Here is a 23,964-nt window from a genome sequence, read left to right as displayed (position 1 = left end):
AAGGTTCGCTCCTTCTCCTTCACAGCGACCGTTCGGCATGTCCTGTTAACGTTCGGTTGTCCCCTGATAACGTTCGGCTTCTATCCTAAACCATTCTATCCTAGGCGAGCTTTGTGATGACAGACGAATGAAGATGGTTCGAAGAGGTGCAAGGAGAAGGCACACTCTTATGGATTTCTACAATTTGAGATTTTTACAAATGGGGTTTTGTGTTTAGGGTTCTTCGTGGTTTCTATTTTCTGATGCAGGTGGAAAGCATTGGAGTTCACTATTTAGGGAAGGTGAAGGCACGAATTGGGGCTGCGCAATTCTAGGGTTTTTGTTTCTGATTTTGGGATGAACTATGTTGATTTTTTAGATTAAGAGAGAAAACATGATTTGCGTGAGATGATGGGGACATTGGACCGCTTCTGCGTCGCGGCGGAGGTGCAGTTGTTCGCTGCTGATTGTGTTTCTGGATGAGGGGAACTCGCGGTGGAGGTTTCAACGACTTTGCTTGCGGAGCGAAGAAGAGGCTCCTGGTGGTGGTGCGTTTCGCTTTAACGACAAGGTTGCTCACGGTGGTGATCTCGACGGTGCGGTATAGTGAAGGCATTGACGCCTTCATCGCCGGAGAATCAGAGGTGTGGTGTCGCTAGATGTGGCACTAGCTTGTTTGAGAGCTTCTAGCACTTGCAGGATTTGTGGCGAACATAACAGGAACGGTTTATGGTTGGCCATTTTGGGATTTTTACGGTGCTGGTTGGCAAAGAAATATTGATCATGGCTGATGAAGTTTTAATGGAGGATAAGATGCTCTGTGAGTAGGAAGAACGAAGCTTGTACGGTTTTTTTTAATGTTACTTCCATAATTTTTTCTTTTTTTTTAATTTACTAAATTTCATGTCATAATTTAATTATTTTTACGCAATAAAATATACAATTAAGACAGAGGTTAATTGGTTTAATTTTTTAAATATTTAAACTCATAATTAAGACATTTTGTCGAATCCAATTAAAACAATTGAAAAAACGAGTTGAGATTTTTCAAGATCTGTGGGTTTAAACTTTTATTATATCATTTAATTTCTTTTTGTTTTTCCAGGATCACGTATAAATTTAAACTTCAAAATCTATTCCAAACTTTTTAAGCTTCCAATTTCTAATATACTCATCCTCTTTTAACTTAATAGGAATTATTTATGTAAAAAAAGTCAAATATAATATTTTAGTATTTGCGATATCTACATCTGTAGGTATAATGTCTGGATGAATCTAAATAATAACACTCTTTTGTAGGATGAGAAAATTTTTTAGTGTTTAATTAAATTTTATTTTTTTACTTTTTCATTTACATATATCTATATGTATATTATATATATATATATATATATATATATATATATATATATATATATATAATTCTTTTTTTAGTATACATATTTTATATTCCTATATATTTTACTTTAATTATATTTTAAAATTAAAAATTATATAAAAAAAGATAAAAAGATACATATTTAATATTTTTAATTGTATTCCTAATTATATTTTAAAATTAAAAAATAAAAGTAAACCATTCAAATACTAAAAGTGACTATTGCTTTATATGCAATTATATTATATTAATATTATATATAAAGTGTCTCTTTTTCAGTACTATGTTTATAAATTGTGTAGTTTAACATATATATATATATATATATATATATATATATATATATATAATATGAAGGATTCAGTAATAATAAGAATAATAGTTTAATAGAAGGATTAGTCTGCCTAAACATGTTTAGCATTATAAGGAAATCATAAGTGAAGTTAACCCAATTAAAAGCCAAGTTGAAAACCATCCACAAATAATAATGAGAAATTTGTCTATAAATAGACATAACAACACCACTCAAATGGAAGGAAGCCCAAATTGAGAAATCGAAAGTGAAGTACACAAAAGTATACATGAGAGAAGTGGGTGACAGAATTTTAATCTCAAATTTCTATGAGTGAATCTTCCTACACCTCCCTCACCTCATCCTGCACCCCCAAATTTACCATTTTATCCTTCATTTAATAAGAAGTCAAACCCTAATTAATAAATTAAATTTTTTTAACTCCCAACCATTCTTCTAACTCCCAACCACATGCAAAAAAATTTATCTTCTTTATAAACCCTCATTTACGTGCACTGTTCATGTTTACTGTAGCAGCAAGTTGGTTGGAGATACAGCATTGTTACGGCAAAAAGAGGAAGACGAATCTGCACCAGGTACGCAACCGCACTTCGAAGTGCGGAAATGCTCCGCCGCACTTCGAAGTGCGTTTTTAATTTAGGGTGGCGCACTTCGAAGTGCGCTGTGATATCTGTTGGTTTTTTTTTTGCATGCTTGTTTGTTTGATGGAAATTTTTGATTTAACGTTTTTTTAATTATATTAGTACAATGCTTTAGGGTTTAGGGGTGGGGTGGTGGTCATAGTGTTTAGGTTTTGAGAGATTTATATTCTGTGAGCTTCAGCGAGAGAGGAAGAAGACAGTGTCATTCATACGCTGCTAAGGTCTTTATTTTATAAAAAGGATGATGTCCACACTATATGGCAAATTTTACTATTAGAACATAGAAAGGGGTCGAGTAGAAAAATATAGTAATGAACCAGGAAACAATAAGTAAAGCGAGAGTAAAGCGAGACATATATGTGGCTGCGTTTCCATCCTGCCACCAACAATTATCAATCCTGTATCTCCATACTTTAGAGTGCAATTGCTTAAAGAGATAGCAAGTTCCCTATGGTTACTAGAAGAATCAGTAAAACCCAACACGATGTAATAACGATATCACAGCACACCTAAAAACATGGTACCTGTAAATTATTTTCCCGTAAATTATTTTCCCACAACTTTTGGAGGTTGGAATCAAAACACATCAACCTGAACCTGGAAATGAGAAGGATGCCAAACAAGTGAAAAACGCACCCATTTTGTAGCCGCCGCACTTCGAAGTGCGGCTTTCATTTTGAAGACGCACTTTGAAGTGCGGTTAGTGATAGGTATTTTTAATTTTTTGTGCATAGTTTTTTTTTTTTTTTATTAGTTACTGGAAATCTTTGTTCCTTTTTTTAGATGTTTTGTATTTTTTTTTGTTTTTGTTATTATGTTAGGGTTTAAATTTGTAATTTAAATTAATTGTTATTATTTTTTTTTGTTTTAGTTTTTGTTATTATGTTATTATTTTTAATTTAAATTTATTGTTTTATGTTATGATTATTTAATTTAAATTTTTTTTCATATTTTTAATAATATTTAGGTTATATGAATTTTTTGTTAGAGAGTGTTTTTGAATTTTTTATTTGTAATTTAATAAATTATTAAATTTTAATATTTATTGTAGGTGATATTTAATTATATGAGATGGATAACTATCCATATTTGGATTCTGAAATAAATTCTGATTTTATATCAGAATTTTCTTATTCTTTAAAAGAAGTGGGTGAGGGTGATTATTCAGATCAATTTTCCACTGATAAAATATTCCCAACACGTGCCGATTTAATTCAATGGGTTCGAAAGATTGCATTTGATCTTGGATTTGTTGTCTTCTACTCGTCTTCTACGAGCAGATGCCGTAGGTCGTCTTCTTTCATCTGATGGCTCACTATGAGAGGATGAAGCCTCACCATGATATCCACCTCTAGTTTTAACCATATCTATTAACCAATTATATTATTAACATATTATATACAAAAAAATAATTAATAATTTAATCAAAAATATTCAAACAAATAAAAAATAATATAAAAATCTAAAAAAATTACATATATAATAATTAAATTATTACAAAACATTCCAAATTAATAATTATTATTTATTTCAATAAACAATTTAATTGTTATTTTAATTTTAAAAAAAATTAAAAAAATGATATAAAATTAAATATACGAAAATAAGGGAGTCACCACGTAAATGCTTTATATTTCTATATTATTTTAATACCTAGTATAAAAAAAATCTTTTTAACTAGTATAAAAAACCCATTTTAAATTAATATCTACTTTAAATTAATATCTACTGGTTACTACGTATTAATATATTACATTAGTAAAATATCTACTGGTTACTACGTATTAATATATTACATTAGTATTTACTATGAATGTATTTACTACGTATTAGTATGTAATGGATAGTTTCAGTAACCATTTTAAATTAGTATATCCTAGTATTAAAAAATTATTTTACATTAATATCTTCTACATATAATATAAATAAAAAACACTTCAATAAATAAACATAACAAAAAACATAACAAAAACAATATAAAGAATTAAAAAAAATATAATAATCAAAAGAAACCCTAAAAATTCGGTGATGTATTGGCCGCATATCGTGCATCCCAGCTAAACCGCACTTCGAAGTCCGGTTATGTTCTTTGCCGCACTTCCAAATCCGGCTACCACCTCCAGCGAACCGCACCTCGAACTGCGGCTCCAATCCTTGCCGCGCTTCCAAATGCGGCGCACCTCCAGCGAGCTCCAACTGCGGCGTGTAGCGAGGCGCACTTCCAACTGCGGCGTGTACCTCCAGCGAGCTCCGGCGACCTCCAGCGACCTCCGATCCCCTCCAGCGACCTCCAGCGACCTCCCATCCCATCAGATCACGACCCACATCCCCAATCACTACTCAAACCCACGTCCCAGATCACGACCCACATCCCCAATCACTACCCAAACCCAACCAAGCACAGACAAACCAAACAGACAAACACTATATTACATACTAACCTGGACGCCAGCCACGAACCCGAGCAGAGCAGAGCCACGAACGCGAGCAGAGCAGAGCCACGAACACGAGGACAGCAGCGGAGCGGATGGCAGAGACATAGATCTAGGGTTTGTGAAATGCGGCAGAGTGAGATGCGGCAGAGGGGAGGGGAAGAACGCTTTTCAAATTTTATTAATCTTTTTAATTAAATTTTTTTTCTCTCTCTCCTCTCTCCTCGTTGACTGGTAAAAGGGCACTTTTGGAATTCCATTTTTTGTTGGAGGTGCAGGATGAGGGTGGTGAGGTGCAGGGAGAACGCCTCAATTTCTATTCATACGTATGTCTGGATGTCTCTCTTTATATATTAATTTTTTTAATCATCAAATATATTTATAAGTGCACCTGTCCACTCCATTATTATAACATAATGGTACGAGTTGTTACCACCCAAACAGTCACACTATGTAAGGATTTATAATAAGTTTCATGTCATATTTGAATTATCCTTCAATGAAACAAATATAATTTCTTTGAGATATAATGTTTTATGTGATATAAAAAGATTAATTTATATTAACAGAATTTACTTATTATATCTGTTGCTATGTACGGTATATTTACAAGTCTAAACAAATTCATGTTATTATACGAAATATAATTATATCATTATTTTATATATATATATTGATTTGAGCATTTAAGAGTATTTACGGGTAGACTTTTATTTATAGATTAGAACTTGGTTATACATCAGTCATTTAGTCAACTCTACCTTGAAATACTCGATCAAGTCCGGTAACATTTACGGTTGAATAAAAATACTTCTTCATAAGCTCATATTGTATTTTGTATTTTTATATTAGAGATTATTAAACCTATTTTTATAAACAAAATACTAAAAAAGTAAGAAAATAAAAATAAAATAATATTATATTGTAAGCTTATAAGAGAAAGAGTAACTTTTAATTATTGTAAAAAATTTGAGTGTGAAATTAAAAGTTTTATATTGAGTGGAGACTAGTGAGATAAGTAAATTTAAAGAAAATTATCTACAATTTCTTTATTTTAAGAATTTGAATCAAAAGTAATATTAAATGTTTTACGTATACTTTTGACTTAAGACTCAATAAATTCATCTCTTTTGGTTATCGACTTTCTTCTATACCTTCATTTGATAAATCTAAATACGGTGTGAATATCACTCATCTTACCCATTTAAACAAAATAAAGAACAATTAGTTGCACACCACAATATATCTTAACCAAATAATTTTAATAAAAAAAATCCCAGAAAAATAAAAATTCAACAACCCTTATCAAAAATAAATTTCATTTATGGTTAGTTTATGCAAAATTTTCATTTATTTTTCCTTTTTTATTCTCTTCTATTTTTATATAAGTAAAACAATTTTACTTTTTATTTATTTATATTATCTTATAAATAAACATAATTCTTAATTAGAAGTGTTAGAGGAGTAAAGTATTGCATGAAGGGAAAATGAGTTAGAGAGACTAGCCATGGCCAAATTTTCAACTTAATCATTCATATTTAGAAGATTTGAAATTGTCAAACTCGAAAATTTATGGTGAAAGAAGGTAATAGACATATGGCAATGCAAATGCAATGATGATTAAGGATAACAATCATTAATTATTAAATGATCACAATTTCTTTTCAATGCTTTCCACAGTTTATCTTAATTATTTTTCTTGATTCAAATCAGGGGGACATTAGGTCTTTTCTTATCTTTTAAAAAAGAGAGTTGGACAAATTCAACTGACTTGACCAATTTATCAGATTGTTATGCTTATTTTTCTTCACTAGCTACAAAGTACCAGTGCAATAAAATGTTCGATTTAAAACTTAGATCAATTTAAAATACAAATTGAAAAACAAAAACTTTGAAATGTATTTTAAAAAATTAATGTCAATTCATTTCTTAGAAAACGAATGTGCATTTATACTTTGGTTAAAATATTGGAGAATGAATATAGCTAACATTTGTGTAATACTGTATATGAAAAATTGTGATATAACTCCAATAATAAGAAAAAGATTCAAAACACTCGTGTTTCTCTTTTCGTTACCTTTTGTGAGCCACTCAATTTTTTTGACATTTTTTATTTCTCATCAAATCGATGTTCCAGAAATCATTAACACCTAGAAATTTAATTATAAAGAGATAAATCAAAATAAACAAACATACACAATTAATTAAATTTTTAAAATGTATAACTTATTTATTTATCTATATTAATATGTAAAGGTAATATATACATGTTTTTTATATTGTTCTAGATGTTGTGAAAATCGACCTAATTAGTAATCACGGTAATGGACTAGAAGTTAGACCATTTAACTTGATTTAATCCGATTTAACTCAATCCATATAAAAAAAATTAACTTATTTACCAAAATATGAAATAAAATTCTACAAAGTATGATTTAATAACATAAGTTTACTCATGGTAAAGATTAAACTAAAATTAAGATTAAAATTTTTCAAAATCTATCTATATATAATAGAATTGGAGATATAATATATTTTAAAGTTATTTTTTTAACTTATTTCAATCATTTTTTTTAAATATGTATCTATATTGTACCATTCGAGATATGATATGTTTAAAAGTTATTTCTTTAACTTATTTGAATGACATCTTTTCAAAATCTACCTATGTAATTTAAGATTAATATAATTTTCTACAAGCAGAAACATTGCTTTTAGATTTTCGGTAAAAGGTTTATATACATAAAATAATAAAATATATATTTTTATATCTATAATATATTAATAATTGTTTCTTGAAAATTAGAATTCGATATTCGTCAACTATTTTTTATGAATTGAATTTACCAACACGCCTTCGTTTACACTAGACTAACAAATTTAACATATTTTAATTTGATTTAAAGTGTTTGAGCTCTTTATGTACTCACGGTTATAACAAATTTTATAGACAATTCACTTAATTTATAAATTAAAGACACAAATTTTTTTAATTCACTTAATTATTATGTTACATGGGCTACAATTAGCAAATTTTGCATTTCTTTCTAGAGATTATATTTTTTGTTGTGAAGGACATGGAGGAACAAAAAAGAAACTTAATTAAAGTGTAGAATTAGTCGGTGCTTTTTTTCTTGAAAATAGTTTGTGTGTATGCATACATAATAATAATTAACAATGCATATGATGTACAAACTAAATATTTTCCTTCATATAGTGTTTGTTTTTGAACTACCTTTACCTGAAGTCATAATTTGTAATTTTAACTTAAACAAAAAAAAAATCCCAACATTTAGCCCCCTAGAAAAACTAACATTGAATTGGAGTAAAAGAAATTAAAGTACTTTCTTAATAAACCAATTAGTTTATTCAATGAATAATATAATACGTAAAAGCAATTATTTCATCTTGATAATAATATTTAAAAAATTATAAAAAATAAATGAATGCATTTTGGAAATTGAAATAGTTTGAGTAGTAATTTGATTTGTGACACGTATGTTTTAGATTAGAGTGTTATTTGAGATATGATAATGAGATGAGAGAAGAAGAATGATGGAACACGATTTGCAGAGAAAAAAGTTGTTAAATGGTTTTGTGGGTTTAAAAAGAAGAAAAAGTAGAAAGCAATGAATTCCCTTAATTCTGGGGTACATGTAACCCAAAGACTAGACCTCATTATATCATTTTCTCTATTTCCTCCTCATTCCCTCCACCCTCTACTTTCTTTATACTATCATACACTTTTTTTTTTCTTTTAATAATCACTATTAACATTCTATTATCACAAGTTTAAAACTTATAATTTCATTTAAGAGATTAATCTAATTTTACTTTAAGCAATGAGGTTTTAAAATTTTTAGTCTCTCTTGCTTTCATCAAACGCACGGGTGTAATATATTATTAGATTGGATTATTGTTTTTAGTGGGAAAATTTTGGATTGCACTTGATGGTTTTTACATTTGTGTTTTTTTTTGTATTATTATTTATTTTTTTATTTTGATGGTCCTGAATGATTAATCGAATATATATAGTGTGGTGACTTTGGTGGGGGCTCATGGGCCCATTAAATTAGGTTGGAATGTGTTAAGCAATGGATTAATAATTTCATTAGTGAATGATGCATGTTTAGTGTTTATGTCTCTTATCAACTATTCACCATTGTCGTCATTGCCCTTCTAATCATAACTATTCAACCGTGTTCTGAGCATGCTCATGCTTCTTATTATCGCTAATCTTTTCAACCTAACTATTCTTTTCATAACTTAATTTCGTCCAACTTACAAGGTCAAGAACCAAATTATTGTTAAATTATCTATAACTATACAACTTTTATTTTATAAATGTTTCTAAACAAAAACAAATGTAAATATAATTATAATTTTTAAATAATTAATTTTTTATACTTTTGTTTATGTTTCGTAATCTTTATATACATTTTTCTTTCAATTAATTAATTTAAAAAATATTAATTAAATTTAAATTATTGCTATATTGATTTTTTTTCTTATAATTGTTACTGTTTATGCTTTTATTTATTATCACTTTGTTATTTTAGTTGGTAATGTTAATTTTTTTTAATTTAAATTTTATAATAAATTAAAAAATAACTCAATAAGTACTAGAAATACTGTAATAATTAACTTTAAATATAAGATTAAAAGGAATTAAATTAAATTAAAATTAATAAATAAATTACTAAAATATAAAATTAAAAAAATAATAATAAAAAGTTACAAATCATAAGTTATACATTAAAGTAGTTTATAGTTTATAAATTAAAAGTTAATAAAACAAACTACTTTGAAATATTTATCACAAACTTTTATTTTGATTAAATTAAATTATAAAATAGTAAAATACACTGATAGGTAATTTATTATTCTTGCCAAATTTCAGTAAAGTTACTCTGTACGTACACCAATATATTCTTGCCTTTGAGAGATCCAAAGTTCTTCAAGAAATTCACGAGAGATCCAAAGTTGTTCTCCATTTCAAATCTTAACAGGTACAAACAATAGTATATAGGTAACTTATAGCTAAAAATGAACCTATTTTATGTTTAAAAACCCATTGTAAGAATGTCTTCATTTTTGGTATTGCCCTATAATACATACGTATTTTTAAAGGTATCCTTTTCAAAAAAATTAAAAAATTATATAATAAGAAATAAGTTTTATTAATCAATGCCTTCATTTTTAAATCAAAATAATATATAAAATATGATAAAAAATATATATTAATAATATTTATTAGTATAAAATTCACTGTTAGTTTAACAACCATGATGAGCAACTGCTAAGAAATTAAGTCTAAAGTCACATTTAGTTGTCTATATAGCAGTGGCATCCACATTCAGCAGTATCTCTTTGGACATTTTCTTCTTGTAGTGAATGGTTCCTTCCCTGCTCTTCCCTATTCATTCTCAATCACCCCTTTTTCTCTTCTCTTTTGTCTCTCTCACTCTGCTCAATTCAAAACATCCTTTCCTTCTAATCCATCTGTAAGTATTTCAAACTTTGATTCCTTCGTATTTTTCCTTTGTGGGTTTTCTGAATTATTTGCTAAGGTTAGTGGGTAAGGGGTGGGGAGTGAAAAGCTTAAGCCTTTGGTTGAATTAGGATCTCCTTGATGAAATTTGGTTTTGGAGTCAAGTCTTATAAGATTGTCTATGTGCTTCTTTTTCTTTATTGGATCATACTCTGTTTAACTGACAGGCTTCTGCTTTTGGGAAATTTGAGGATTGTAGTATTTTTTTTGCTATTTTTTATTCTCCTTTATGTTGAAGAAACCCATATGGTTGACAGATTTTGGAACTATGCTACTTGTGCTTCATGTCCTCGTATGTTACTTGAGAACAAGTCAGTCTGTGGTGAATATGTTCATTTTCTGTTTCTGTTTGCTTATTATGGATGTTTCCATTTGAACAATAAAATTAACAGAAGGATGAGGTTCATACAGGTTTATTTTGAATGAATGAACGGTTAAATTAGATTTTATTTGTTGATGTTTTCTCTTTTAAGGCTTGACTGTAATATTAGGCTATTTGGTTTATTAAAAAACAATTTTTTTGTGATGTTTTTGGTAGAATGAAATCATGATGTTTATTCTATGGTATGATTTTGTTTCAGGGATATTGGTTTCTTTGAGTGCATAATATCAGCCTGAAGGTCTAAGTAATTCATTATATCTAAAGCCACACAGGAAAAGTCAGCATGCGTTGGTTGGGTCTTTCTGTTGATGTGTTCCGCCAAGTTATACAGTTGAACTTATATTGTAAAGTTATTCTGTAGATCATCATTCCCAAAAATCTGTGCTTAGCTACTGCCATGGAAGCTAATTGTTTGATCGTTTCTTCTGATAAGTATAGAATAGGCTAAAAGATAGGAAGTGAAGGAACATTCTGTATTTTGTATTTTGTATTTTCAGTATGTTCTCATCTCTTGTTATTCTAAAGTTCTAGCTGATTCTGATTGTGTTTAGGTTGGGTATCTTCATTTTGATATTCTATTGGGCTTTTCTTCTCTTTGTACAATAACATTAGATTGATTGAGTATTGTGGTGAGAAACAAAAGAAGTTATGGTGTGCCAAGCAGCGAGCCAAACAAGATTCCGAGCATTAAAACATGAGTATGGCATTAACGGTGAAGCAACAATTATTGTTAGAGTGATAGCATGCTTTCAACCTTTGCATTTTTGTCAGGTTAGTACATATTTCTGATTGGCGTTTGCCATTTGCAATATTTTTTAATGATATCCTTGGTTTCGAAGCTTGTTGGATGGAAGTTTCCTTATGTGTCAGCACAAGACATGAACATTATGACCATTGAATATTAAAAAGCCTCTATTATCCGTTATTAGATTTATGAATATGAGCTCAATGAGTGACATATGCTATCTTTTGATTCTTTGCAGGCTGAGTACTTCCGTCATTTGCTTAAGCCTGTCACGTAGATTAAGTCATATTTGTTTCTCTTTAAGCTGGAGCTTGTAGTTTCCCCTTTTTCCCTCTTTTTCCTTAGAAAATCAGGAAGTTAGAAAAGATCTCTTACAAGAGCACCATAACATCTACTGGTACTTTTTTCCAATGTGGTTTTTTCATCTTTTCAACCAAAAGGGTTTCATATTTAACATTGGCTGATTGGTTTGATTGTTCTGTAGGTCATTTGTTTTGTTAGATGGTTAAGGCTGACAGCTCCCTGCCTTGCTCACACCATGTGGCTTGGCAATCACCTTCTTTGAATTACTTAAGCATGCTGCCTAAGCCCGGCTCACTCGGTCTCCCAACATATCTGAACTCAAGCACTTCCATCTTACCTCATGGGCTTGCAGCTCCTTCTATTCAAAGTCTGAAGACTCAGCTAACAAATGAAGTGCAAGGATACCTTAAGTATCACAACGTAGACACAAGCCTGAAAGAAACGCATCTTGGAGGAGCTTTACAAAATGCAAATCCTTCTTTGCAAAAGAGGTTACTTATCTTTGACCGCTCTGATAATAAGACAAGGTTGTTTTATGGGCATGTTCCTCCTCTTGTCCAGAGTCCAATTGTCACTGCTAAGAAGATTGCTCAAAGTTATGACGTAAATGGGGAGGAACAGGCTAGAATTATGGGTCAAAAGCATCTTGCCAGCTATGGTTTACTGGAAGAGTCTGTTAAGGATAATGCAGTTATTGAAGAAAGTGAAAAGCATGAAGATACGGAAGAAATAAATGCATTGCTTTATTCCGATGATGACAGCAGTGAATATGATGAGGATAATTGTGATGAGGTAACAAGTACAGATCGTTCTCCTTTGGCAACTAAAAGGACTTATGCGATACAAGAACAATGTGAGGACTTAAAGGAGGAAGTTGCCAGCTCTTATTGGCCTAAGAAAAAGATGAAGTTAATTACTGGTGGCGACAATAGGTCATCCCCACGTGTGGACAAAACTACCGTGGTACAACCAAATGAAACCTGTGATTATGTTAGTGATGCTGAATCAAAGAACTCTAGTGGTTGGACATATTCTGTTGATAAAACTAAAGTAGATGATTCAGTGGTGTGTGATATCAAATTAAAAAAGGATAAGATCCGGGAATCTTTGAGAGTTCTGGAGAATTTAATTCCTGGTGCAAAAGGAAAGGAGCCAATGTTAGTCATTGATGGAACTATTGAGTACTTGAAAGTTTTGATGTCCCAAACTGGTTCTCTTGGGGTAGAATATCACTAAGTAGTACTCACAGTCAATCAGTGAGTCAATCACAGCCACGAAGGTTATAGTATGTTGGTTGAAGGACACATCCATGGTGAAAAGATGTAGTTCTTTGATTTATTAGCTTTGTTGGTTGATATGTTTATCTTAGCATGTTTGCATTTTGTCTTGTTTAACCCTCTTTCTTGAGGAGGTGCACATATATGGTTGGGAAATAAAGGTACTGATGTTGAAATAGATAGTATTGCACTTTGGCACTTGGGTTGGAAAAGAGTGCAGGATATGGGGTTTCAATTTGTTGACCAACATGATTATCCTGTAGCTTTTTTTTGAGGATTAAAGATCACAGGTTGAAGTGATGGAGATGGTAGTGGGGGGCTTTGCTGTAAATGAGGACACTTTTTTTTCTCTCAAGTGTTGCACTCTCTTGGTGATTGAATGCATGCGCATTAGGCAACTGGGGTCCCACTCTCCACCCTCCCTTTTCATTCTTGGGTTCGTGCTTTTGTCCTCTCTTTCAAGGTTGCACGCATATCATGCTGGCATATACTCTAAAGTAACAAGAAAGTTTCCTGATGTTTGGCAGAGCGAGGCTAGTGTTTCATCATGAATTGCTGGGGCCCTTTGTTTGGATATATAGCATTTTGTGGTAAAGGTTACTTTGTTTTACATGTTGATGGAGTGCGGAATGATGACAAGCAATTCTAGTTTCTGCTTTGTGATTCATATTGGTGGTCTAGGTCTCCTTTTGAGGATGCTATTATGAAGCTGTCAGATGTGATTGTATGAATAATTGGAGTGTGAATGGTTATGGAAGTGTTGTATGCATCAGAGTGTATCATGGACATAGTTATCTGATGTTGTTTTTATGTTTGTAAATATCATTTTCTGTCGATATGTGCTTCTCCATTTCCTGTCTAAATATGATTGTTTTAAGGAAACAAAGGATCAGGCAAGGGTTAACAAGGCTAGAAGAGTAGTTCATAGTTATATGGTAGTATGAATGTATAACTGTTAGCATCATATAAAAAGTTTTCCATTCCTAAATTTGTAGTTCTTCCACAAAATTGTTGCAAAAGAGTCATCGATGTCTGATGCAGTGTAGTCGTTCCGATTAGCAATTTCATCCGTATCAACAATATTCAAATCCTCGTATCACAATCGACCAAGCTTATTTTTTAAAGTTTTTGTTAGCGGGGTGGGACTAGCAAAACAAAAAAAATTTATTGTTAATATAATGCAAATAAATTTTTATGCTAAACTAATAATTTATTTAAAAGATTATGAACAAGGTTTACCTTCAAGTAATTTTCTCTTAGTTTATAACTAGTTGTCAATGTCTTTTGTAATTGGATCACATCCAAACCAAACCTAGAGATGTTATGCATAAGTGTTGAATTTTGTTGTACTGATTTTCGAACCATTTCATTCGATTCAGACAATGGTTATAGATTCCAGGAAAACTAATTTTTCCCTTTTATGTATTGTTTTAGTAAAAGACTCCCGTGTTAATTTGATCCATGTGTAAATTCTAATCCATTTCTAAATAAGTCCATTTTTATTGGCCTACCAAATGATCTCAATCCTCGAAGTCTTATCTTAGAATGGGTTTAGGGTTAGGGTTATTACATTATTAGATTTAAATTCATTTCTTAAATATGTTTTATAAAAGACTCCATTTCAACTGATTTATATTGATTCGTTTGGACTTTCATTTAAACGACTTGTCTTGATCTTTACTCTAACATTACTCGTCTTGACATTTATCATGAGTCAACTCAGTTTGACTATTTGGTTCGGACTAACTTAATTCGACCACTCGGTTCAAGCTAACTTAGCTCAAACGCTTGGCTTGGGCAGACTCTGTCGGAACCTTTTGACTTGGGCGGACTCTGCTAGACTTTCCTACTCAACCTTTAGTTCTAGTTGGCTCTTCTCGTCCCTTTGCTTCGGGCTGACTCAACTCGAATTTCAGCCTGAACTGACTTGGCACGGTTCTAGCTTCAAGATAACTTGGTTCGATTCTGGCTTCGAGATAACTTGGTTATGTTGTAAAAAACCTGACAAAATCACGAATCGTATTTCCTGAACCGTGTAGGTTCACTTTCTTAAGGACTTATTCACGGTGTATTGCGCAAGTCCCTCAAGATACAACAGGTACTTCTCAGAAACTTCTAAGGATCTCAGAACTAGCAAGGGATTCTAAAGAGTGTAAAAGAATAAACCTAGGATATAAAGAGGATAAGAAAAAAAAGGAAGAAAAATTAAGAAGATAGCTTGAGGAATAAAGTTTCCTTTGGAGAGGATAAGAGAAAGCTTGATTTTATGTGTTTTTTGGAATGCAGGAAATGCCTATTTATAGAACAGAAACTTGGTCAAAAACTGTTGCCACAATAATGAATAATAAAAAATGACCGTTGACACTTATGAACTTTAATGAGAGAAAAAAATTGTATGCTTATGAACGTTAATGATAAAATAAAAACTGTTGGCCAACGTTTAAAACTAACGTTTCTTTTGCAATTATTATTATTTTATAACAATCCCTCACATATTGAAAAAGAAAGATAAGAAACTTTTATTTTGGGTTTCATAGGTTGTAATGCATCAGAGCTGGTATAGCAAGCTATATAAACTAGTCTTAGATCAAGAAATTTAACACATAGTGTAGTTGGTATAACAAACTATATGAAGCAAAGACATTTGTCGTGTGTTAGAGGTTTATCCACAATATAACCCCATAATCCTTGTTATCGTTGTGTTGCGCTTATTAGGTCATGCGCGTGTTCAATATTCATGAGTGCTCTAGAGATCATGCCAAGATCACATGCAAGCGATCCCACTCGACACTCATATAGGTGATTTCATTAAGTGTATGCTGCAAATCTTACACTATCCATAAGGGATATGAAAATCATTAAAAACTTTGTTTAAGCTAAAATTCTTTCACCACATAGAATTTTAATGATAAAGTTTAACCTCTCATAATGCAAGTCTCTAAAACTTTCACACACACCATAAAAATGGACATAATTGATTAAAATTAATTTAGTGCTATCAGAACTAACTAGTGACTTGCTTTTACCCATATGAACCTTATTCATGGGATCTCTAATCACAAAGGTTGAGTTACCATCATTTGTTTGTTTGCAAGTGGCTTAAGTCTCATTCCCCTCGATGTTTCTAATATCATTTGTCTTCCTAGAGATTTTGTTAGAGGATCTGCTAGATTCCGTTATGACTTTACATAATCAATGGAAATAATTCTACTCTTTAGCATCTGCTTCACCAAATTGTGTCCCAATTGTATATGTCTATTCTTTCCATTATAATTCTTGTTTTTAGCTATAACTATTGCCGATTGGCAATCATAGTGTATTGACACCAATAGAGTTGGTTTCATTCCTAATGGAATGTTTGCTAAGAAGTTTTTCAACCACTCAGCCTCACTACTAGTAATCTCAAGAACAACAAACTCATTCCATTGTTGATCTTGTAATAATTATTTATTTGGCTGATCTCCATGTAATCACACTCCCCCTAAGTGTGAATACATAACCACTAGTACATTTTGTCTCATTTGAATCAGAGATCTAGTTAGCATCATTGTACCCTTCTAGTACAACGGAAAATCCATTATATTAAATGGCATAACCCATTAAACCTCTTAAGTATCTCATAAGCTTGGAAAGAGAATATCAATGTTCTTGATATGGACATTGAGTGTATCTACTCAGTTTACTTACTACATAAGCAATATTAGGTATAAAAAAACTCATCAAGTGCAGTAAGCTCCCGTCTATCTGGGCATACTGAGGTTGAGAATAGATTCTCCTCCACCTTGCATTAATTTAGAGTTAGCATCATAATGGGTTCTCACTGTTTTTGAAGTCACAATACTTAAACTTCTTAAGAGGTTTCTCATTGTATTGTTTTGGAATAGTAATATACTATCTATCTCCCTTATGATTCTACCTTCTAAAATCTAATCTTATTGACTTCCCCTTAAGGTAACATATATTGCAAAATGAGATTCTCAAAACCTTAGTTTTTAGAGACTATCTGACTGCATATGTCAATCATTAGCATATCGTTCATATATAAATATATAATGACATATTCTCTACTTCCATATTTAGAGTAATATCATTAGGTGAAAAACCCTTATTTCTTCAAGTAATTAAGTAAACTTACCTACACCCCCACAATTTTAAAATGTTTTAGATTGGTAAATGAGAAAATACTTGGTTGTGTTTTTCTCATTTGTAGGTAGAGTATACGAAAAATTACTTAAATATCTAATAATGGTTCACCGCATCACTTATCACAAGAGATGCTGAAATTAATTTGGGGGTGTAATAATTAAAAATCAGAAACCCAACCTCATATTATTATTTCTTTTTCTTTCTCTAGAGATAAATTCTCCTCCATTGTTAAACTATTGGTCGCGCAAAATCAGAACAAAATAAGTTTCCCCACTAATGTAGTAAAGGAACAACCTAGGTATCAATCCAAGGACTCAACTATGATTAAGTTCAGAATGTAGAGTTTAGTCTTGTATTTATTTACTAACTACTAACTAACAGGTGGGGGAAAGAAATGAAAACAATGAAATTATCAGTAAAGAATTAAAGAAAACAAAACTTTAATATGAAACCTAAACTAGACTAAGAAACTAATGCAAAATAAAAGGACCTAAACTACTAAACATTGCTACTGCCTAATAACATAACCTAAAAACTATAAATGCAAAATCTAAATGATGCAACTAAACCTACAAATGAACAATATGCATATGCTACACTACAATATGAATCTGAAATACATTGATTTATGCTAAACTCTCAAGAATATCAGAAATGAAATCAATCAGAATAAACCAGTACCAAAAATTAAATCTAACCTAGTCCAACTATCATAAAAAAGCAAATGAGAATAGAAATTAGAATTGAAACAAAGCAAAGTCAGTACTTAAATTCTAACTAATCAAAAGCAAGATAGTAATATCAAAAAAAGAATTAAATTCACAGGTAAATGTACATTGATGTGAATAAAAGAGTGCTTAGAGTTCTAAAGAAGACATCCTGTTATGTGAATCCCAATCCAAGGTATTTTGGTTCATATTTCAGAACCTAATTTGACTTTTTCCACTCATTTGTCCAACCAATGTTCATTTGCCTAATCATCAATCTAAAATTCACAATATTTTTTATTCATTGAACTCATCTCCAAACTCGAGAAGACATCTCGATAAGTCATGCTCACTGTGGAGTCATGTAATTCCCTAAGGAATTTTAACTGTGTGGAGTCACAGAGTCCAAATCAGATTTTTCAAGGTACAACAATTGACAGAAGCTATTGTAAAACAATATTCTTTTCTCGTTGAACTCAATTCTGACTCGAGAAGACATCTCGGTCATGCACGCCCACCTTGGGGTCATTTAATTCTAAAAAGGAATTGCAAATGTGCAGATTTACGAGTTCAACTCGTTTTCAAATCAAAACACACATAATCAAATAAAAACCCAGAAACATTGCACGAAAAATCAAGCACAAAATCATAAAACTATCCAAACAGAAACACATCAATGAAAAACAACTTTTATTAACGAGAAATGAAATTTACAATGGAAAGTACCAAACAAAACTCGCAATCGAAGCCACCATGGGCTGCACCACCGTGAGTGTGCACTCCAAAAGCAAGGAGAATGAAAACCTACTCTATAGAAAGCGTAAAAAACCCTAATTTGCAGAGCGTAAAACTGTGTATCTAGAAGTGTTTGTGTAAAGTGTGTGTACTTACATGGCAGAAAACCGCTTGAGAAGAAAGAAAATGAAAAGGGAAGAACAGGGAAAACGAAGATGGGTCGACAACCTTCGATGCTTCGCTCAACATGATCTAACGCTTGTCCTTGTTCCTTTATCTCAAGCCCTCCGATCATCTTGATCTTCCTCGCCGGTTTGAACTCCCCTAGTTCAACTTCACTAGATAAGTGACATTCAGATTGTTGGAACTCCCTTCCTCTCGCATTCTCTTTAAGCACCCTTCTCTCGCACATTCCCTAACTCGAGGGAATCTTTTCTTTTTTTTCGCTCGTGCAAGACCTCGCTCTAGAGAGGATGTTTCTGCCTAAATGAAACGCTCAAACAGGACCCCTCAAGGCAGCTTTAGCTGAAACACTCCGTTTCACTAACTTCAGTTGCTGCGTTTTGATTAAGTGGGCTTCAACCCATTTTCTCCCAATTCAGCAGCAGCACCAGTGTAGCAGGGAAGAACATGCATCCCACTCTTCTTCAATCAGCCCAATAAGAAACCAACAGTGGCCCAACCAGTAGCATCAGCACTAGTCCAATCTATTTTATATTTGCATAAAAAAATCAATACAAAATTAAAGAAAAGAAAAGGAAATTTAACAATTAAAAAGGAAGATTTTTATCAAAGATTTTCTAAAATAAAATTTTCTAATTATTAACAAAAACTAAAAATTACATCTAAAAACCTATTTTTAACTAAAATTCTATAAAACTAAAGAATTAATAGAAAAACCTAAAACCAATCTAATTCTACAAAATTAAAAACTAAAAGAAGCTAAGACTCCTAATCACAGAAAAATATGCAAATTTGGAGAGTTATCATCCACCTTTCCTCAAACATTACCAAGGCACGACACATGAAAATTAGGATTCATCATCTTAACTCCAACGAACTCTAAGCTATCGCCTTGTCTCCCTCTTCTTCGCCCTTATTTGCGGTCCCTACAAATGCGATCAGAAGTCACCGCTGCTATGAGCACCTTGTTAGCCTCCGAAAGTTTTGTTAAGAGAAGACCTTGACTTTTGACATGTTTGGAAGTGGTTTTTCAAATACCATATGAGTTCTAGAAACAACGTTATTAAACTAGAATGATTCAATTTCTCACACCAAGAGGGGGGCTGAATCGGTGAAGTATAAAATTTAAAACTTTCAAAATCTTTTTCACCAAAAGAGATGCCTTTATACTTTTCTTGAAATGCAAGTTAAAAAATTTTCAATGCAGCCACAATTTAATCGAATGCGTAAAAAGTATAATCGATTGAATGTAACATAGTAGGGATAAGAAAGATCAAACACTGAGTTTTTATACTGGTTCGGCCAAGCCTACATCTAGTGTCCTTCCAACCATAGGAAGCGAATGCACTATAAGGATCAAGGTTTTTACAAACAAGGTTTTTATAGAGACCTCACGTCAAAAATATAAAACACCTTTCTAACCCTCTAATCAAAATATAGATAGTATACAAACAGACTAGCAACAAGAATCCCGTTTCCTGTAGTCCAACCCCTTTGAGGCACCCTCAAAGTCAAGAACGTCGCACGTCCTTCTTCCTCTAATCACAACAGGGAACTCAACCCAATCTTCAACAGATTGTAGAACCTGATCTTGCAGTAGACACCCAAATATGCAGATAGATCAGACTTTGAAAACTCAACAATCTTGCTCTTCAAGAAATCACGCCTAGTTGATCACCACGGTCAAACTAGTTTCTTGGAGCTCTTTCTCTTTTTGTAAGCTTTGCCCTTTTCTGCACAAGAATATGAAAAAGCTAGAATCACAAAAGTCCTTACAGAAATCAAATTCGCGTCACTTTATAGTATAACACATCTCTGACGCATTTTAATCGACTAAGCTACTAATGTAGTCGAATACACCAATTCAGTTATAACAGATAGTAGCAACCAAAACACTTAATTGAATTCACAATTAATGCAGTCGAATAACATTTAATGCTTGGTCAACATATTTAAAAATATAGTCGTTATAACAGTTATATCAAGCATTAATAGATTTCAAAACAATATCAAACTTAATCGAATACATATTGCATGCAATCGATTATACAACAATGTTATGCAAAGTTTTGAAAACTTTTCTCTTTGAAAAACTCTCACAGCACACTTGAAAAAGTTTGTGCAAATATACGAGTTTTAATCGATTCACCCCATAATGTAATCGATTTCAAATTGTTGTTTTGCCACACATTTTAAAGTTCAACATTAGTGCTTGTGATTTTTCATCCAAAAACATGTGTCATGCATTCATGTATAAAATCACCTATATAACTCAGTAAAATGCAATAAACAACACAACAATCAACACAGTCATGTTCTCATATACTCATATAACATGTAAGCATAGAACATGTAACACAAAATACACATGTGTTATTAATTATGTGTTGTCATCATCAAAAACTCAGATATTACTAAGATTGTGGGTTCAGCTAAATCAGTGCTCCACCTATCAATAATCTCAACAAATGTTTTGACTCTAGAATTGGGTTGTTAATGTCAACCTTAAGTCCTTAAAATTGTTGTAAAAAAACTGACAAAATCACGAACCGTATTTCCTGAGGTGTGTAGATTCACTGTCCTTAAATACTTATCTACAGTGTATTGCATAAGTCTCCTAGGATACAACAGGAACTTCTCAAAAAATTATGAGGATCTCAGAACTAGCAAGGAACTCTAAAGAGAGTAAAAGAATAAACCTAACATATAAAGAGAATAAGAAAAGAAAGAAGAAAATTAAGAGGAGAAGAGAAAACTTGATTTTGTGTGTTTTTTGGAATGCAGAAAATGCTCCATTTATAGAGGAGAAACTTGGTCAAAAGTTGTTTCCACAATAATAAATAATAAAAATGACCGTTGACACATATGAACTTTAATGAGATAAAAAAATTGTGCACTTATGTACGTTAATGAGAAAATAAAAATTGTTGCCAATGTTTAAAACTAATTTTCTTTTGCAATTAATATTATTTTATAACAAATTATACCTTTCAACCCGAGCCTACTCAAATTAATTATCGATTTAAGCTTATTCAACTTGACCTTCAATTTAGGATGACTTGGCTCGACCTTCAATCTAAGGCGACTTCTCTTAGACCAATTTATCTCGATCTTTCACCTAGTTCGACTAAGCTTGATCTTATGGCTTGACCTTCAAGTAAGAGCAATTAGACTAAACCTTTGGCTTGAGCAGACACATCTTGACCTCCTACATGTGTTGACTCAAATCGACTTTCAATCCAAGTTGAATCAACTCGACCTTTGGTATGAGCTGACTTGGCTTGATTTTTAAATCAAGCTCAACTTGGCTGAATTTTTTTTATTAAGGCCACCAAATGGATCCATACCCTTTGGCTTGAGCCACCTCATCTTGACTTTTGATCCGACCAGCTCGTCCCAACCTTTGGCCCGAGTCAACTCGACTCGACCTTCAACCCAACTCAACTTGACTCAATTCTTTGGCTTGAGCCAACCTGTCTTAATTCTTCGGCTCGGGGTTGACTCGTCTCGATTCTTCATTCTAGATCGACTCATCTTGATCTTCATCCCATACTGACTTGGTTGATTATTTGGCTTAAACTAGCAACACTTGATCATTCAATCTAGACCAATTTTGTTTTGTCATTCAATGGTCGACTCGGCTCGATCTTCAGTCTTAGAAAACTTGACTAGACCTTGAGCTCGAGATGACTTAACTCTACCTTCTGGCTTGAGTCAACTCAACTCAACGTTCGTCTGACGCGACTTGTCTTGATTCTTCAGTTCGAGCCAACTCATCCTGACCTTCTACCCAACCTGATTCAACTCGATTATCGATTTAGACCAACTTAGCTCGACCTTCGGCCCGAGCCTACTTAACTCAACCTTTGGACTAGGAAGACACATCTCAACCTTTTAAACTGGGCTAACTTAACTCAACCTTCAGTATGCGCTTACTTGGTTCAACCATCAACCTAGTTCGACTTGGTTTGATTTTTTAGTTGAGGCCAACTTGACTCCACCATGAAGACTCACAAACCCATTGTCTTAAGGTTTTTGTTGAGAATGATGTAAATATCTTAGATGGTTAGGCTTAAGCTCATTGGTGTTATGTCTCATTAGTAAACCTCCTCCCTCAATAAACCCAACAATCAAAGTCGATGGTTAGTCTTGGTGATCGGCTTAGACAAACACAATATGGTTCATGTATTGAAAGTCTTCCTGACAAGGGTTCCAGGTAAGTGTGTTCCATTAAAATGAATATTGGTACGAAAAAGGGTACTCATGGTTGAAAATGTTTCTGCTGAAGGGAGAGTGTACCAATGTAGAAGGGACTCACTCTTGAGGGGGAGATTATTGAAAATCCAAGTATGAGTCTAATTTCAACATTGGGTAGAAATAAAAAAGTGGAACACCATATAAGGATGAATACTCATATACTCATTGCTTTAAGGTTTTGGGATGAGAGTGGTGTCAATCCCTTATGTAGTTGGTCTCAAGTCTCATTGGTGTTGTGTCTCCCTAATGAACCTCCTCCCTCAATAAACTCAACAGACTCAACCATTCAAACTATGTCAACTAGACTTGACCTTTGACCTGAGTTGATTTTCTCGATTCTTCGGCACAAGCTGATTAGACTCAATTCTTCAACCTAGGCTGACTTAGTTCGACTTTTCAACTTAGCATGTATGTAATTGACCTAACTCACCTTGGTCCGATGTGAACTCAACAAAGCCTAAGGTGGGAATGACCTAATGTGGACCCAATGTGGTCTAAATTTGACTTAATCTGATGTGAGTCTAACTCTACTTGACTTAATGTGGACCCAACTCACTTCACCCAACTTGATTGAGCTTGACATGGGTCCAACTTGACTTGACTCTACTTGATTGGACTTAAGTGAATCCTACTCAACTTAGTGTGAAGTGTGTCCAACTCATTTCACCCTAAGATATATTTAACTCAACTTAACCATGCATGAAACTAACTCACTAAAATTTTGGTAGACCGTACTCAACTCAATCAAACATGAGACCGTCTCAACTATGTCCAGCATGAGCTTATCCCAGACTTTACGTTCTCTTTCTTTCTTTTTTTTCTTCTGTCTATTCTTGTTTTGGATTTCCAATTTTAATAAACAACTAATTTCATAATAATAATGTTATTATTATCGTACCAAACTAACATACACAAACATAAAAAACTTAACTAAA

At 32.3% G+C, this 23,964-nt stretch overlaps 1 protein-coding gene and 1 long non-coding RNA gene across 2 annotated transcripts; both read left to right on the top strand.

Moving 5' to 3' along the window:
• Window positions 1-27: 27 nt before the first annotated feature.
• Window positions 28-934, top strand: LOC148205795 (uncharacterized). The gene is made up of 2 exons (XR_015785748.1): window positions 28-146; window positions 249-934. It is a non-coding gene; the product is annotated as an uncharacterized LOC148205795 (long non-coding RNA).
• Window positions 935-10,092: 9,158 nt separating this feature from the next.
• Window positions 10,093-13,835, top strand: LOC124823630 (transcription factor bHLH143-like). The gene is made up of 4 exons (XM_047295886.2): window positions 10,093-10,247; window positions 10,876-11,447; window positions 11,660-11,818; window positions 11,906-13,835. The coding sequence occupies exon 4, from the start codon at window positions 11,923-11,925 to the stop codon at window positions 12,958-12,960; it is 1,038 nt and encodes a 345-aa protein (XP_047151842.2). The 5' UTR covers window positions 10,093-10,247; window positions 10,876-11,447; window positions 11,660-11,818; window positions 11,906-11,922; the 3' UTR covers window positions 12,961-13,835.
• The last annotated feature ends 10,129 nt before the right edge of the window (window positions 13,836-23,964 follow it).

This window comes from Vigna umbellata, chromosome 1, assembly GCF_029865625.1.
Source record: "Vigna umbellata cultivar VRB3 chromosome 1, Vumbellata_1.0, whole genome shotgun sequence".
In the NCBI taxonomy this organism is placed as follows: Eukaryota; Viridiplantae; Streptophyta; class Magnoliopsida; order Fabales; family Fabaceae; genus Vigna; species Vigna umbellata.
The sequence above is the reverse complement of the archived record's forward strand: the minus strand, read 5'-3'. Positions and strand labels throughout refer to the sequence as shown.